Below are 18,786 nucleotides of genomic sequence, written 5' to 3' on the forward strand. Positions count from 1 at the left end.
TAGTTGTCACTTACAGCCAGTGCACAGTAAAGTAATCAGACAGTTTGGACTGACGGATAAACATGAACGATCCAGCAGTCAAACTCTGGTTCACTGGTGGAGAATATACACCATCAAAAGTACACTGTTGCAGATGAAAACCTACGTGACTGCAGGCACAAGTGTTCATGAACAAAATAATGTTCACTTTACATTTAGTCTCCCATACTGACTCCCTTCCTCACTCTCTGACTATCCTGGAAGTTATATTAAAGTTTTAAATATGGGTTTAAACATTGTTGGAAATATTTGGAATAATGTAGTACATAACACAACTCAACAAAATATCAAAAAAAGGCCGTTTATAGACATTTCCATGCAGAGTTATTACACACACACACACACACACACACACACACACACACACACACACACATATAAATGTATAATGCAATTCTTCCAGCAGTTTACCCTTCATCTCTGTTACTTTCTCATTCCTTGATCATGCGACCTCAACCAGCCTGATGTCACTTGAGTTTATATGTTTCATTTTTCACTGTTTCATGATGTGACACTATTGGAGACACTCATAAGTGTAGTCGGAGGGGCTGACGATGGCTTCCACTCGAAGCTGTTCAACGCCTGGCCCCCACCCACTCTGGTCTTTGTCTGCACCCTGAACTACTTCTAGTAAAAAAAAAGCCCCCACCACACAGCCTGTGAACTAAATGGTTTTGATGTCTGGTAAATGACAAAAAAAAAAAACTCAGCTTAACCACAGATTCTCATGTCATGCCTGCGTCCATTTTGCTGACTCAAGTTTCCACGTTCAGACCACATCCTGAGCTCAACACATAAAGGCGAGTGTGCGTCGAGGTGGGTTTCATTGCATTCATCTTCACATCAAAGACAGAGATAAGAGGAAAATGTTCTGCCTGAGGGGTTTCGTTGTTTCTGTCACTTGCGTGGCCGCCCTCGTTGTCCAGTCAGGTGAGTGTATATTCTTTACATTACAGTCATTTACTTTGCAAAGTCCTGTTTTGTTCATTATTACAGTTCACATGGTGCAGATTGATATGTTTAATTTGACTGAACAATTATTTATTACCAGTTATTTATTCACTCCTTTGTTAAATTAATGAACTGAGTGTGTTCTGCTTCAGGTCATGGCTCTGAGATTATTGATGGGACAAAAGTGGACACCAACTCGCTGCCTTTCATGACTCTGTTGATGGATAAATTGATCTGTGGAGGGACGCTGATCAGTCCAGATTGGGTCCTGACTGCTGCCCACTGTGCTAATCCTGCGTACGGCTCATTTAAAAGTCATCATTTTATCATAAGTTTATGCACTCCTACGATAAAACATTTAGTCAAGTATTGATCAGCTGAAAAGTATTTTGATAATTAATCATTTCTGTCACTTCTCAAGGAAAAATATCAAACATTTGCTTTGTTTTAGCTTCTTAAGCTTAAGGATTTGCTGCTTTTCTGTCATTTATGATAGTAAATGAAGATTCTTTGGGTTTTGGATTGTTGGCTGCACAACAAAATGAATTTAAAGACCTTGCTTTGCCCTCTGGGGATTGTTCATGATTATATTCATATGTTCATGACTAAACTATAAATCGATAAAATCATCATTAATTCATTGAAGCCCTGTGAACTAATTAGCTGCTGTGTTTCCTGCTCTTGCAGCCTTAAGAATGTGCTCTTGGGGGTGCGCTCCTATAGTGCAAAGAATGATTCCAGGCAGGTCATCCAAATTGAGCGTCAGATTCCTCATCCCTGGTACGAACCGGAGGTTCATGTCAATGACCTCATGTTGGTCAAGGTAAGGTGACATCACAGTAACCACTGTGAATTACTGCCTTGTAGAACAGCTAAAAAAATTGGTTCACAATGTTATAAGTAATACATTTGTTTGAGCTCAATATTCGCTTCTTAAGTTTGTTTAGGAAGGTGATAAAGATACAAACTGCTAATCAAATTTGATCAAAAAATCAAATAATTTCCCCTGTAGAGTTAGGCTTTCTTTTAAGCTACTCAGTGGGCCCTGTCCCAAGTGAGTCTGTTCTATGTCTTTGCTTAGAGGGTTTTTTTTTCTGTTTTTTTTTTTTTTTTTTACCTTTAACAATAATGATCATAACAGTAAAGATGATATAAGGGTCCAAAAGAAGGGTGGCATTGCATAAACATGCTGTTAATGTATATACAGGTACAAAAGATTGAAAAAAGTTGCAAAATACAATAAATACCAAACCAAAAAGGATTAAAGTTTTCAGTCTGTTTTATCTTGAGAGTACTTTGTTAGTCTCCAGGTGTTTACCCACTTTATTTGGCTGCAGCTTAACATCTATTCAGGAGACAAACACAAGACAAATACATGACTGCTCAACTTCTAACCCGCAAAGCCCCCATGATATCATACATGCTACTCATTCATGTGCATCAGTCAATCCATTAAAGTTCCGATCTGTTTGAAAGTTGATCTGCTTTATAAAGGCAACATACAGTCAGCAATACGTAATGCTCCTATTTTCAAAATGTTCTATTTTTCTATGTTTTTTATTTCAGCTTAAAAAGAAGGCGAAAAAAACCAAAACAGTGAATTGGCTCCCGCTGGGCAAGACCATCAAATATCCAGCAGATGGCTCCAACTGTCTGGTCGCAGGATGGGGGAAAACAAACAATAACAAAAAAGGAACAATGTCAGATGCCCTGATGTCTGCCAATGTGACTGTGATCAACAGAAAAAAGTGCAACTCTGCTCAGTTTTACAACAGAAGGCCTTTTATCACCACTGGCATGATATGTGCCGGATCAAATGGCAAAAACAAGGCTGATACCTGTCAGGTACGTGCACTGTGTAGCAGAAGGTAAACAGCCCGTCTTCTTCACCACCTAACTGCTGTGGATGTGCCTGAAACTGTACTTGTTCTGTCTCCAGGGGGACTCCGGAGGGCCGCTGTTGTGCAACGGAGTGCTGCTTGGAGTCACTTCTTTTGGGGGAAAGGATTGTGGCGAGGCTAACAAACCTGGAGTTTACGCTTTTCTCTCAGAAAAGCAGCTCGGCTGGATCCAAAAGACGATGAAGAAGTCTGAAATATAATGAGTCACCACGCCTGTCTTTTTACTGCTTCTATGCTGCATTCCATTTATCCTCATTGTATACATGTATATACTGTTATCGCTGAGATTGGAGGGGTGTGTCTTTTTTGTGCCTTTCCTAAATTAAGAGCTAAAGTAAGACAAAAGGTTTGAAATTTGTCTTTAGTTGCCATAATTTTCGCTGCAGTCATTTGCATGTCCGGCGCACAAGCCTACAGCAATAACCAAGCATTACTTTGAAGGCCAAGGAGAAAAAAAAATAAAATTAAAATCATCAAGCACTGTATTTGTGCTTTTATTTTCCAGCTTCAAACAAATATGTAGATGTGTACATATAAAGTCTAGCCAGAGACTTCCAGTAAGTGCAGGGGTCTGCTCAAGGAAACGGCCTACTTCTGCAGTAAAAATCAGACCAGATTGCAAAGGTGATTCCTTTTTCCAAGATGTACGCCACAGAGAAATCTGAGTGAATATGAAAGCAAAACACCAAAGTGATGTTATTCGCCCCATCGACCGGACTGATTTACCACTTTCTTCTCCAAAGGCTCAAACTGACACTGAGGTTCAGGGTTAGGGTTTCAGCTCAAGTCTTATGAAAATGTTTTGAGACAAAGTATAATTTGCATGCATTATTCTTATTACTGCCTCATCTGAAAGACCTTTTTTTTTTTTTTACTGTTTAGGGGAATGAATATGTGTTTTCTCTCTGCCTCTCACAATGCAATAGCTCCTCACAGGCTGATGTTTCAGTTCTGGTTTCAGGACGTGTGTTCATATTAAAAGCCTTTGATGTCTCATCATGTAGTCGTGTTTGCTTTCTTCCCCTTCTTTAGGTCATCTCTAGGTGGTGTTAGAACTGCCTCCTGCACAATTCAGCGATGTCAACGCAAAGAACACTTTGTTCTGAACCAAAACAAAATCAAAAGCTCTACATGATATTCTGAGACCACAAGAGACAAAGTCACACGTCGTAGCTTTAAGACCCCAAACAGGAAACGTGCAAAATGTGACAAAGCTGCATAAGTGCCTTTAATCAAATACTGAAGGAGACCTTTTACAGTGAAGTCACATCACAACGTAGCCACTTCCAGTAAATGCAAATGTTTGCCTTGGAAGGATTATTCATCGGTTTCTTTGTCTCTCTTATCTTAAATACAGTCGTTCACTTCCATTTCTGCGAGCTGAGTGAGCCCTTTTGTCTTTCTGCGATATTTGCCCTCCACTTTAAATTCTTGTGGGTTTACAGTGTCGCACGGAAGTCGGCTTAGCCTTCTGATTACTTTTATACACCCATTCTCTGTGAGCTGGCAGCGTAATGCGGTGCAGACACAGTTTTCATGCTGCATCACTAGGTGGTGCTCTCTGCTTCGCTTAGTTGTGCAGAAATGTATAGAGAGGAGACCTCACTCAGCTGGTGGGAATAGATGAAGACATTAGATGAACATGAAAATGCTCTGTTGATAAGAAATCCACAGATAGTAAGTTTGGTTTAATCTTTTCCTCATGTTGTTCCACATCTATGTTGGGACCCCAGGCTGGGAATGATAAGATGATGTCATTACCTCTTAGAGAAAATTGCAACGTCTCTTATGAAGCAAATTACCTGCAGAGATGTATTTGAGAAACTGACTCAACACGATATGGGAACACACGGTATTTCTCTTTGTTTCTTGAGTTTGTTGAGGTTGGTGAGAAGGATGCCATGCATGCTGAAAAACTGATCCAAACCAAGACGAAGGGGGATGTCAAACTCACGCCACTGGCTACATGTTTTTATGACCAGATTTTGTTTTCTTAGTTTTATTGGAATGTCTGTGCATGTCAGGAAAACTTTCCACTTCGCTTCGCAATTAAGTTTCACAACAACAACGTTTCGGTACTCAGACGTTCATCAGGTTATTTCAGATCAAGTCAGTCTGAGCCTGTGCAGGTAAAATGGTGGAGTAAATAAAAGCAGAGAGATTTTAGCGGGAAAGTCTGAAAAGATCAACGTAAGTTTGTGAAGCACTGATGTGATTTTTATCATTTCCTTCCCTCTGAGGTAACCATCTCATGACGCTGTGTGAGGTCCTGACCTCTGCAGGCTGGTAAAACACTGCTCTACATAGCCTGCTATGACCACTTCTTAGAAGGCAGCTTAATTACTATAATCATAAATAAAATATATCTTAGGAAAATATCCCTATAAAGCTCACCATTTGTTGTCAATGTGTTCAATTACTTTCCCCACAAAGATGAATAAAGGTCTCTTTGTACTTGTCAACAGAACTGGCTGTGATTATAGCTTATTATTTTCATTTTTAAGATATTCAAAAAAAAAAAAAACCCTTCAAGCTCAGGACTAACACACTCTGCGGGGTGTTGGCATGCTAACGTTTGCAGTGTAGATTGCGCACTGAGCACAGCTGAGGATGATGGGAATGCGATTATAAAAATAATGAATACCTATCTTAGCAATTGACCTGCTCCCTTGTAAAGGTGGAGGGAAAGAAAACGTTACCACGCCCAGGAAATTCCAGCAGGTCCTTTTATTTGAGCTCGGAGTGAATTATCACTGACCAACCATCTGCCTGTGTGTTGACTCTGTTCCCATGGCCACCCACAAAAGCTCACGGGCCCACCTCAGTGCCACCGAAACTGCCAAAGCTCACCACACCCATATAAACTGATTTTGTCAAATGGATGAACGCATGAGTGTTTATGAATGTTTTTGGCACATTTTTTTAATAGCCACCGCAACCGTGGAGATCACCGTCACACACACGCATGCACACGCACACACAAGAGTAAAAGTTTACCTGGGCTTGCATCACCTCGGTATGTCGGATGAGTTGCCCACCTTGGCCTCGCCTTTTTACTCCACTCACCGGTGACGCCACTCTGCACAAACACAACACAGAGCGAAACCTTGTTTTACAACGGTAGCGGGAAATGTTTGTATCCTGGTAGTTGAGTCAGAGCAGTTGTCATACTTTATAGTATCATTTAATGACTTGTATTCATATGCTAATGTAAGGGCAGACACTGTGTACCGTATTGGCCCAGACTTAGAATTATAAACGTTCCATTTTTGGGGGGATTAAGATCGCTGACACATACATAGACGAGCCAGTCCTCATCAGAAAATCCACCATAACAGTTGAAAATTAAAGCAATTATTAAGGCCCATATTCATGTTTGTTGTTAGGCAGCGACCTCGAGCAGCTGTAGTCATTACTGCGACTGCAAACGATGAAGTGAGGAGAAGTAGTATAAAGAGCGATAACTCTGTGCAGGGGTGAGGTCTGGGACCCACTGCTGGGTTATAAAAGTACAGGACGGTCGATCAGGAGACCACCGTCAAGTCAGCGTTGAGTTTTTTTTTATTTACTAACATAGTGACATGACGTTAGTTAAGTTACTTTGGTGACGTAAGCACGTTTGCAATGGAAGTTACAGGAGTAACACTGTGATTTTAACCCAAATGATGATGTTTTCCTAAACCTTACACATTCATTTATGTATGTGTGTCCCTGTTGCTCAGCCACGGTCGCATTTTTCCGGGACTTATTCAGTCGTTTAGGCACGAGAATGCACTGATAAAGACTAACCCTGAAACGAGCGCTGCCATCTCGTGCTGTCGATGTTATTTGCAACTGAAGTTTGAAGCGGTGATATCTAATGGTCCCGACTACACACCTGCCTGGACCAATCACAAGCAGGGCTCAGCTGTCGATCATGATATTTCCATGGATTTTTATAGCACAAAATTCCTAACCAAAACCATAACAGATCAGAGAATGAGTGTGGACGCAGCGTTGGGATGATTGATTTGACTGCCTGACAAAATCTCTACAGTGTTTGTTTTGTGATTACATCCAGTGACAAATGTTAAAAACCCTTTTGACATCTCAAACAAGATGCCGACATCAAAACACTGAATGGAATGAGGTGGAGGAAGGTAGAGCAAACTAAGGAGTTCACAGAACTGCAAATTGTATTCAGTTCTGCTGAATACAGTCCCTCCACACCTTTAACAGCCTCTCACTGAGCTCCAGCTGACCTCTTCGATACCTTTACATTTTAGTTAACCCTGAATCCAACCGTGGCATGTGATTATCAAGTCACATTACCAGTCCTTTTAGATTTGGCACCTGTCATTGTTCAGATTTACAATTAAACCTTAACCTCAACCATCTTCATAATAATCTAACAGATATTAAAGGAGAAGCTGATGAAAATTACCCATTCTGTCCAAAATTATCAAACAGTATGGAATAAGGTTATTTTTTTTATGAATTTACAGCTACAGCTGGGATATATGCACCTTATTAAGATTTAACACATTAAGTTAAGTCCAACTAATAATCATATCTGCAGCCTGCAGTGTCATTGAAAGGGCAGGCAGATGTTTGTTTGGTGATTAACATTAAGCTTGAAATCTAGTTATGTTCTACTTGTAGTAATGGCTGTAAAAAGTGCATTGTGTAGTTTTGGGGAAAGAAAATTTAAACAGAAGACTGCCTTGACTGTTTTTTTTCATGCATAAACAATTTAATGAACAAACTCTCTTCATTTTTGTGACTTAATAAACTAAATGAACAGACTAACCTTCAAGAAAAACACATTTTCATACTGTTTTACGTTGTTTATAGGTGGCAGACCCTGCCACCTCTCTAGCCTCAAACAGTGTTGATAACAGCTTGTTGATTCAGTTATGATAAGAAACAAGCATTTCTAAGTTTGCACCTCATTAATATTGTAAATACTAAAATTACAAAACCACATTTTATTTCTTGTCTTGCTCATGAGTTCAGCGTGTTCTACGCATCAACAAACCTTTTTACGTGGAACTGCATTGCACTCATTGTGAACAGTCTATTCTTGCCTCCTTTTGTCCTGAACCATCTGATTATGTTCAAGTCTCTGTTCGTATTTGTTTTAGGAGTTGACATCCAAGACATTCCCAAAATAGCTCAGACGAGTCACACCCTGGCTCCTTTTCCCAGTACACCTGTGCAACAGTACAGCGTCTACCTGTTCACAAAGCTTTGAACGTCACTCAACGGGTAAAAAACAATGAAGTGTCATAGCAATGCAGCAATCTGTTCAGTTGGTGTGTGTGTGTGTCTGTGTGCGTGCGTGTGTGTGCAAAAATGCTTGTGTTTTTCTTCGCAGTTGAGTTACCTTCCAAGAATCAAACGCCGAAAAGAAAAATTAATTAGATGTTTCCGTCGGTAACAACACACACACGCACACCTTAAGTGAAGAAAAGAAAAAGACTTTCCATTCTCTCGTGTGTTTGTGTTCCTCAGGGTTATTCTCGTCTGCTCAATCTGTGTTTGGCTAACAGGCCGAGGTGTTTGTGCGAGCAGGCTGCTGAGGAATGGGCTGCATCCACCGATGGGAATGTAAACACAATGCTCCGGCAGAGATGCACAGACAAGTTGGACTTTCATATAACACTGAGACACTTTATTGGTGATCAAAATTCCATCCCTTTTCCAGAGCGAGATGAAGAGCGTTTCTCTGACCTATTACAACAGCAGTGCAATAAATAAAACTGAACCTACAGAAGAGAAGTGGACTGAATGCTCAGCATTCGCACATAAAAGACATCATAACAATAGTCCAACACACAAACAGTCATACACTCATAAGCAATAAATAATCACACTAAATAAATTACATTCTAACAGTTACAGGACAGTGTCGTTATATTTTTACAGCATCTAATGAAGCAGTCTATTCACTCTACTGCTCTCTCAGGTCCTCAGACTCCTCCGGCCTGCTTCGCCTTTGAATCAGGCAGCTGGATGAGGAAAGACAGACAGAAATCAGATGTCAGTAAACAAGTTAACATAGAAACAATAAGCACTTCATATACAAGTAAAGAAATTAAGCGTGCAACAGTTAATGCAACACTTCTAATGCTGTCATTTCTATGCATGTGTTGTGGTGTTTGTGTGCTCTGTTAAAGCCACTATGTGCAGATGTTTATATATTCTAATAAAATATGTTTGTTGGTTTGTCACCAGGATTACGCAAAAAATACTGCACAGACATTCATGAAACTTGGGTGGAGGATGGGTCTCAGCCCATAATTGAGCCGATTAGCTTTTTGGTGTGGATCCAGATAAAGAGAAGGATTCAGGGATTTTCTTTTAACCCTGAAAGATTTCAACATTTTCATTGATTTCATTGAGGGAATAAAGCGTAGATCCTGATGGAAAAACATCAGGTGTACATCAGGCTGGTCCAGGCTGGTCAGGCTGGTCCAGTTAGATGCAGATCCAAATAAAAATTCTGGGTGTGCTCACCTTTGGTTTTACCTTCCAAATAAAGTGGTTTGAATAATATTGTTCAGAACTGTCTTTTTACACATACCAGCTTTGGTGAGTTTAGTCTTATCATTACTTAGAAATGATGGCCAAAACTATGAAAATAATCCAAGAACTATCAAAAAACTCAATTGTAGAATAGTGAGATTGTAACTTTCATTTTGGCATTGGTCCCGTTTGTATGACTCTCTACTGTATGTGTGAGCCGGACAACTTTTTCTCAGGGAGGACACCGAGTGACACAGGTGATGAGGGGAATGCTGGATGGCTGCATTGTTCGTCCTGCAGCTAATGACTGTGCTTGCATGCATGTGTGTGTGCATGTGATGCTCAGTGAGATCTCGCCACACGTAAGCGCACACTAAGCCCTTACGGCGAGGTCATCACGTGTCGAGTCAGTGTGTCAGTACTGTTATTGTTTCGACACACGGGTGAATGTGTACGATGAAGATTTTTGTTTACGCTGGTATGCAGAGCAGAAGATGGGACAGGCCCGAAACACCCCCGGCTAATCCAGGTTAACTCCTCTAGTGGGGATTCCTCTTTGCGTGATGCAACCGGCTGTACTCAATAACAACAACAGGCGGGCGGTCTCCTCTGTCACTCTCCGGGCCCACTCTTTCCTGTTTGGCTTAAGGCTCACGTGAGCGCAGGACGGACGCCGCCCTCGGAGGACTTAAGCAAGAGTTTTGCGTCAAATACATCACCAGAATGAAGAAGGAAACACGGGAGCGCCACATCACATTTCTTTTATTACGGCATTGTAGTCAAGCCTGTGCGAAATGGCATCAATGTTGCATCAGCTTGGGGGAAGCTCTAGATTTCCATTCTGAGTCCTCAATAAGTCAGGTCTTTGATTTTAGACAGAGGGAGACAAAAGCTCCTTGTTTCCATCCCTCGAACACGAATGTTTTGCTAACAGCGCAACCGTCACGAGCAGATCTTACTAGCTGTAGCTTGCGAAGCACTGAAGCTAACGTTTGAGTGTTAAAATTTTACGCAAATCAAATACATTCATTTAATTTACTAATTATAATATCCACTTCATGTCCTGTCAACATACGTGGTGTTGTGCTAAGAGACGGACTCTTAACATGTCCCAGTCAAAAAGTTAGCCGACCAGTTGATGATTACGTAGAAGACACATAAATAACAGAACATTGGTATTCTGTTTTTATATTGTGGAGGGCAGTGGTGTATCCCAGAATTATGTGTATTATAAGGAAAATTGTAAAGTAACAGGGACGACTAACTGATTGCCACAAATCCAACAGAGTAGAATAGAGATGCTAGCGTTAGCCAAAACTCTAGCAGAGGCCAGGAGAGGCTCCAAAACAGCAGGAGAATACTAGACAGTCCTCGAGGATGTCACATTCAATCTGGACATAGTGTCGGAGGCAAGACCCATTTATTCCTATGAAAGCTGCTCAGTGTACTTTGGGATCAAAAAAGCTTGATTCCCTGGGTATGAAAATACCCGCATCTTCCACCTTGGGTGGCCTGTTGAGCATGTGTACTAGAGACTTAGACCAACCAAGCCAGCGGAAGTTAGCGCAGGCTAACTTGAAGGGGGATAACATATGAGCGTGCCGCTTTTTAGGCATTTTCAATATTATCTGGCTAACACTGTTTAATCATTACTTCCTTGTTGTAGTGTTTTTACTTTTGGAGTTGTTCATTAAACAAACAGCACTACCCAAACTCTTCAGTATCACCGCACGCACACATCTTAAATATTCGAATCCCAAATCTTGACTTTGCTCAACCATAACTGGACAGTTGTGGTTCAAAAGAAACGTTAAGCAAACAATATCAGTTCTCAGGTTTGGGGACACTAAGATGTTTGTGAATGGCAAAGTGTCAGAATTGACTAGATTTTGATGCAGTTAACTCACTAAGAAGCACAGTGAGAGTGCCCTTGCTGACACACAAGTAGGTCAAAACCTCAACAACACCTACCTCTTCGTAACTTGATGCCCTCACACCACAACATCACCGATGGGCTTCTGTAGCTTCTCCTGCTCCGCCCCAGTTCCCAGGTAGGATGCCAGGAAGTTTTTATGTGACCTGTAACTACAAAAGAGATTCAATATGAGTACAAAAGCCGAGCGTAGCGTTCGCAATTATCAGATGACCGCAGAAAAGAGTGCAGAGTCAGTTACATGACTTGGATCCTGGACAGGCAAATGAGACTCAAGGTGTGTTTTTATTGTATTTTGAGCATCATTTTCAATGATTAAAGCCCATAAAGGACGCTGTACATTAACCCCGTCACAACATTTTTTCACTTTTTATTTTCTCGGGTGGTTTTGCTGTGAGGTGAAACTGGAGGCAGTTCACTCTCTAGTTCTACTTTCTCTCCGCCTCCACACTTCGGCACTTTGCTTTGATTGCCCTGCTGCCGGTTTGTGGACTGTTGACTTTGTCCTACATTCCAGCAGTTGTGATCTGGTTAAATATTGATAAGGAACCACAATTACACAACAAATGACCTGTCACACAATTACAGTAAGTCGTAGATTATAATTTAAAAGAAATCGTGAGTAATACACACAGTGTATCAATCGATGCGACACAATCTGTGGTGGTATTTCAGATTTCACGGCAAGTCGAGTTTTTTTCTGTGAAGGTGGTGAGCAATACCTGTACAGTGAGGGTGTGTTCGGGTGTGTTAATGTGCTTTTTGATGTGTCAGTGTGTTTGAATGCCAAGAACTGTTACTGGGCACGATGTGTGGATTGTAAATGTGTTTTATACTGCAGTGAGATTCACCAGGGTGTGGATGGTTTGCTTAAAGCTTCAGTACTTCACCTATGACGGTTTAAAAGAATAAAGAGAGGTCTTTTGTACCAAACCAATGGCGCTGGTTCTTCCCTTATTATAGCTATCATCATAACCAGAATATTGTGATCTGGTTCCAACATTTTTAAGTTAAATAACTGAGTATACTGTGTAAACTGCACACAGCATTTCCCATAAGATAAAGAAATATCATTTTTTGAGAAGTCTTCTTCTTGAGTTTTGCGCATTTTGATCCTCATATTTTTTTTGTTTTTTACAAATTGAACTGAGGTAAATTGTAAAAAAACAAATCATTGAATAAAAATGTTAAATGATTAAATGGATACAGACATATGATACAATATGTAAAGCATTTATTTTAACCTGAATTATTTTACAAACAGTAGTTATTATTGATGTCATGTTTTTGACTTGTCTGAGAACCTTTTATTTTGTCAGTTTTGGGGCTCCATATAATTTTCTTTTCTCGCAGTTTCCTATGTTTTTTTTTTCTAAATCAGGGTTAAGACTGCCACTGATGTACACGCTGAGTCACATCTTTTCACATTGTCGTTTTGTGATTGTTTCGCCAGTTTCAAGATCCCTCACTGGCTTCCCACCCACAAACACTGAAAGTGTATAGTGCAGCTTTAAACTCAAAGTATGTGTAACAGTGTGTGCACACGACTGCGCGTCTCTTGAAAACTCACTGAGCACAGGTCAGGAGAAGGATGGCAGTGCAGCTGATGACCGACAGGACCACGGCGATGACCACCAAGATCGTCTGCACCAGCTCGGTGTGGTTGATCTGACCGGGCTGGGTGTTTTTCACCGTCAGGGTTTGGGTCGCGCAGCGCCCCCCATCGTAACCCTTCATACATCTGCGGAGTGAAAAGTTACCAGAGCAAATGGATCAGCCAGTGACAAGACATGACATCAGACACAAAACTCATAGTGTAAACTGAAAGAGGATTAAACCACCATACAGAGTGTACTTAATCTGGTGGACAATTTGGACTGATGCTGTACTCACATGCAGACTGGCTCCGACAGGCCCTCTATGTACTTGCAGTAACCGTGAATGCAGTAGCCCAGGTGGGTGGTGGTGCAGGGATCGTCCGTGCTGCTGTGAGTCGACGTGTATCCGCTGGTGAGGAACGTGTGCTCCGGGTTGAAGGCGGTCGTGCTCTTGCTCTTGTTCCTCCTCTTGCCTTTGCCTCTCTTCTTCTTTCTCTCATCTCTGTTGGGATGTGACTCTGTCGGAGGGGACAAAAAATAACGTGTTGGTAACATTTTACCCTTTCGGCCCAGTTTTTTTGTCCCTTTTTCTTCGTATTCCGAAAAACACTTGCTGGTCTTAGATTCACTAACAGATGACCTTAAACCCAAGTTGACCGGCATATTAATGGCAGAATTCAAAAAGTCATGTTTTTTTGTTGTACCATAAAGGCTGAAGTTGTCGTTGTCTCCTCCTGAAAGCTCCTCGTCTACCTCCAGCTCGTCATCGTCGCTCAGCTGGAGGCCCTCCCCAGAGGCCGGACCCCCGGTGACCCCAGCTAGTTCACTGGAGAGCGAGGTCCCAGATCCCTGAGTACTAAGAGCACCGCAGACTACTGTAAAACCAAGAGGACACACAGAAAAAAAAGAATGAGTTCATGAAAGAGCTACGTGATGATAAACTGTGAAGCAATTAGAGGCCAAGTTTTAATCACATCGTGCAGCTTAATGTGTTTTTTTTCTATTGCGTTCTTTCAAAGCGTGAAACTGTTGCCTGAGAGGAAATACAATTCAGCTCAAAAAGTAACCGAGGCAAAGACATATAGTTGGAGATTGATGAAATGGCATTTACTCTTCTTCACCAGGAGCCTAAAGGTTGCTTAGTTACTTTTCCTAAACATCGAATTCTGAAATCTTGGCTCTTTTACAACTGACTCATCCATTCATCTTAAAAACATTCAGTACAATCTGAGCTTTCAAATCACACACATATTGTATTAGCACCTAAACCAGTAAGACCAGTCCTCATCCAGACCTGCAGTGTCCCCGAACACATTGTTCACAATAGACAAAAACAGTGATTTACATCCCTCAATGAAGTATGTGAAACATGTTGACCTTTGGTGTGAACAATAATTTGGTCTATTAATAGATTTTGAGTCAGAAGTATCACAAACATCTCTCTATCAACACCTGAATATCTTCGTCCTGCCTGACAAGTCCCCACTTGCAGGGACATTTCCTCCCTCTTACGCCCCCCCATTCTCTGTCCTCAATCACATTTTTACATTTCTTCCCATTCACATTCGCCTGCACTTCACACACACCAGCACACACACACAATACAGGTACAAGTCTAGACTTACCGAAGCACAGGAGACAGGTGAGGACGAGAGTGTTCATATCCCAGGAAAGAGAGTGTGGTGTGTATGACAGGCCTGCGCTAATCTGTGTGTGTGTCAGAGCTGTGTGTGTGTGTCTCTGTGTGTGAGTGTTGGTCCCCTGCTGATAGAAGTTGTGCTTTGCTCTCTTTACCTCTGCTGGGTGCAGCTTTTATAGAGCAACGCCTGCCTCTCCTCTCCAAGGAGTTAGTAGGGTGTGTATGTGTGTGTGGTGTGTGTGTGTGTGTGTGTGTGTGTGTGTGTGTGTGTGCGTGTGTGTGTGTGTGTGTGTGTGTGTAAGTGAGAGAGAGACATTGTGCATGTATGTGCACGCTTAAACAGTTAGATCCCAGAAGGGAGGTGTAATAAAGGTGTGTGTGCGCACGCGTGTGTGTTCTTGTGTGCGTGTGTGTGTGTGTGTGTGTGTGTGTGTGTGTGTGTGTGTGTGTGTGTGTGTGTGTGTGTCTGATGATTAATCTGCCTGGGGCAACACATTTTGTGCCTAATGACGAGGCTTCTGTCGGGGAATAATGAGTCTGAACGAGACTGAGACACAAAACAGTTTGAGGTATTCTGACTTGTTTCTGGTCACCATTAACACGAACACACACAAACAATTCTGCGCCTGCTGTTATTACTTCCGCACGTCTCCATCTATGTTCACAATTACAGCATGTACCCATTAGTAGCACGCACACACACGCAAGGGCACACACACACACACACACACACACACACACACACACACACACACACACACACACACACACACACACACACACACAAAGCCACTTCAAAAATAAGAAAAGAAAAAGTGTGTGTGGAAATTATCTTGTTAAGATGCCTTGAAATAAGATGTGATGTGACAAAATATTACTTGTTTGGTCACTGTGTCATGTTAAGTGTTAAAAATCTTCTTGATTTTGATCATGATCGCACATATTTTGAGTGCTACAGGAGGGTTTAATAGGCTTATAGGTACACTCTGTAGTTTGGGGGAAGATCTACTACATTTTATGCTAAACACACTGAACAAACAGTCTGATCTTAAAGGACAACACAATTTCATACTGTTTTACACATATGTGGCAGACCCTGCCACCTTTCTAGCTTCACACAGTGTTCTGGGGAGCTCATTTATCTTTCTTATCTTTCTCTTGTTTATGCTGCTCTGGAAAAAGATTAATTCTGAGTTTGTATTATTACATCTCAATATTGTAAACAAATTTTACAAATTTTGTGTTTTCATTTCTTCTCTAAAACTACACAGCGCCCTTTGACGAGTTGGGAGGCTCTGCAGCACACGCTTGTGACACACACGTCTGCACATATCTCAAGGTACGAAGAGGTCAATAAATAAAGGCCAATGACATCGATACCAATTATAAGAATCATAAAAGTGATTTATGTGATTGATAGATAGTATCATGTACAGATCTGCTCTAAACAGTGAGAACGGATCCCAGAAATGTTTAGATGACATCATGAAACAAAGGAACAGCAAATTCAAGTCTGGGTTTTTGATGAGCGATGAATTATGTTTTTTTTGATTAATTTATTTATTTACTTTAATTGTGGTTAAGTGTGACTTCACACTGGTTAAATCACATTTAAAACAAATCTGTTATTTTAACATTACCTGTATGTTTTGTGTTGTTCGACAGGGCTGTACTCTCTGTGTCTGAAGTGTTGTGTGTCTGTGGTTTTTATTAAATGCCGTCATTATTTCAGTGCGTTGTAACCATGAGGACACCTTAAGGTATGGGTGGGGATGCTTCTGCAGGAGGAGGGTGTGTTAGAAATGTTGTTGTGTCTGTACACAGAGGCAGCCCCATCATTCGTGCTCCGCAGGAATCCCATAGAAACCTGCAAGGAATGCCCGGAACTTTACTGTGTCTTTCCTCTGGCCTCAGCAACGACCACAAGCTCCTTATGCGTTTTTTCTTTCCTTTTTTTTTTGTTTATAACTACTGTGGAATGAAATTGTTTGGATTATGTGTAATGGCATTGGGGATATGTAATACGAATATGTGGAAAGTCTGACACAAGGCTGGAGGGAAGCACCTCATAGCAGCCGCCCATTGTAAACACACCGCAACGTAGCTCACGGCATGAGGGAAGACAACTTTCTGACAAGCAAATACAGCCGTAACTATTTGGATAAAACTTTGAATCATGCTTTTTCACAAAGCAGTTGTCACAATAAAAGGGATTATTGCACACGCAAAGGACAACCTAAGACTTGGACGCAAGCTTTAAGCATGCAAACACAACTGCAGATACATAGAGACCATATAAGGCTGGTGAATAAGATTTTACTTTGAGATAATCGCTGTTGTATTTTTCCGGCATGCACCTTGTGTTTGGCCTCTTAATGTGTTTGCCCTGATTTGTCACACCCGTCCCAGTTGGTGTGATGCCAGTTAGGGTTGTTCATCCTGAAGAAGGCAAGTTTATCATCGTGTCAGTGTGATAAATGTGCAGCTTTCTCGTTCTTTGAGTTAAATGGTAGTCCAGAAAACAGATCCCGATGTTCGTTTACAATAGCTTCCAGGTTCTCTGCCCAAGCTGCATGTGCAACTGTATTTCTTTACATTTTTAAGTTAAAGCTGAAAATGAGCACAGAAATTAACAAGGTGCAAATGCAAATCAAGCACCAGCCGCCAACCCAAATTTGATTGTTGTGCACAGTGACTTCTAAAAATGCTAACATGCGAATGTTTAGCAGGCCTGCCATCTCAGTTGAGCATGACTTCAGGAGAGAGTCGGTATATGACGTCACCCAGCAATGGCTGCACCCATGGGAACAGTGCCAGCACAAGACTTTTGGGGGCCCTAAGCAGAATTTGATTTGCCCCCCGCCCCCAAGTATTTGTGCAAGAAAGGGAAGTGAATAAAAAGGATCGATCTGTTAAACATATAAAATGTATCCAATGTAAAATGGCATCTGTTATGTCATGTGTTGCTTGTCAGTCTTTATTTAGTATACAATGCAAAGGGGGCTGTGCTGCTGCTGCTTCAAGCAGGTTTTTATGGCAAGGCATTTTCTCTAAGAAGACAAATATTTGTGTCCCATGTAACACCAAAAATCACTGGCGAGGATGTAGCTTGTAGCTATTTTCTACCAAGACCAATTTCTCTAAACCTAACCAAGTATGTTTTTCTTCCTGAACCCACCCAAACTGTGACCTTCACCTTCATGACGTTGATAAGGTGATGCCAAAATTTCAGCACTTTTAAAAAACACGAACACAATTAGTTTTTACAATCTGCAAAACACAAGATGTATGAATCTGCCAAGAGTTTTTTTTTTTTTAAATCTGCAGTTAATATTGAGCACTGAACCACAAACAACCTCACTTTTTAACTTGTGTAGTCGATGATGCGATTTATCACTGGATGAATGGAAATTCATTAGGATTCATTCACCCTCTGGGGATCATGAATGTCTGTACAAAGTTTCACATTAGTCCATCCAATGAGCCGTGGAAATATTTCAGTGGTGGCGGACCGACCGACAAACCTACATTGCCATCCCCACAGCAGCGCTGCTAGCGTGTCAAACAAATGTAATAGTGAAAATATGACATGAATCATCCTCAAGTTACAAAATAAATGTGTGCATGGTACACGTGGACACTTTGTTTTGTTAAAGAACACGCAAGGATGTGCTTAATGGGGCTTCCACCGACCACATTACTCACTGCATGAGCAACCTACTATTACTTATGCAATAATTAGGTCTTAACATTGAATGAGCACAGTTTGGAGATTAGACAAGCATTTCCTGGATTTTGTTGTGAATGTTTACCCAATGGTTTTATATTTAGACCAAAACGGACACCGCTCAGAGGGTGTGTTGTGTGTTTAAGTGCGTGCTTATGTGTTTTTAAGTATGTCCTCAACAGAGCAGCGTCTGAGGGTGAGTTAATGTTTATGTGTAATCACTGCTGTTCATTAGCATGGAGAGCATATAAAGACTCAGTCAGGTGTTAAGAACTGCTCATTGACTCTGGTCGAAGCACTAATGAGGGAGCAAAGATTATTGATTAACTCCTCACCGGACGCTGCCCCTTATTAGATCAGACGTGACCAACCTACGACATGCACGTTTTAATCGCAAAGTCTTTAGAAATCCTTGTTCTTACTTTTCAACCATCTGAAAATGAAGAGTAAAAGCAACGCTGGTTTGATCAATTTTAACAACGCTACGAGGC

At 41.2% G+C, this 18,786-nt stretch overlaps 2 protein-coding genes across 2 annotated transcripts; one reads left to right on the forward strand and one right to left on the reverse strand.

Annotated features, from left to right (window-relative positions):
* The first annotated feature begins 870 nt into the window (after window positions 1–870).
* Window positions 871–3,866, forward strand: LOC119020011 (granzyme A-like). The gene is made up of 5 exons (XM_037099046.1): window positions 871–969; window positions 1,143–1,287; window positions 1,678–1,813; window positions 2,557–2,835; window positions 2,930–3,866. The coding sequence occupies exons 1-5, from the start codon at window positions 906–908 to the stop codon at window positions 3,089–3,091; spliced, it is 786 nt and encodes a 261-aa protein (XP_036954941.1). The 5' UTR covers window positions 871–905; the 3' UTR covers window positions 3,092–3,866.
* Window positions 3,867–8,528: 4,662 nt separating this feature from the next.
* On the reverse strand, window positions 8,529–14,729 carry areg (amphiregulin). The gene is made up of 6 exons (XM_037096860.1): window positions 14,555–14,729; window positions 13,634–13,804; window positions 13,225–13,447; window positions 12,902–13,072; window positions 11,370–11,483; window positions 8,529–8,881 (listed from the first exon to the last, which is right to left on the reverse strand). Exons 1-5 carry the CDS (start codon window positions 14,589–14,591, stop codon window positions 11,390–11,392), a joined length of 696 nt encoding a protein of 231 aa, XP_036952755.1. The 5' UTR covers window positions 14,592–14,729; the 3' UTR covers window positions 8,529–8,881; window positions 11,370–11,389.
* Window positions 14,730–18,786: the final 4,057 nt, after the last annotated feature.

This window comes from Acanthopagrus latus, chromosome 5 (genome assembly GCF_904848185.1).
Source record: "Acanthopagrus latus isolate v.2019 chromosome 5, fAcaLat1.1, whole genome shotgun sequence".
NCBI classification, from domain to species: Eukaryota; Metazoa; Chordata; class Actinopteri; order Spariformes; family Sparidae; genus Acanthopagrus; species Acanthopagrus latus.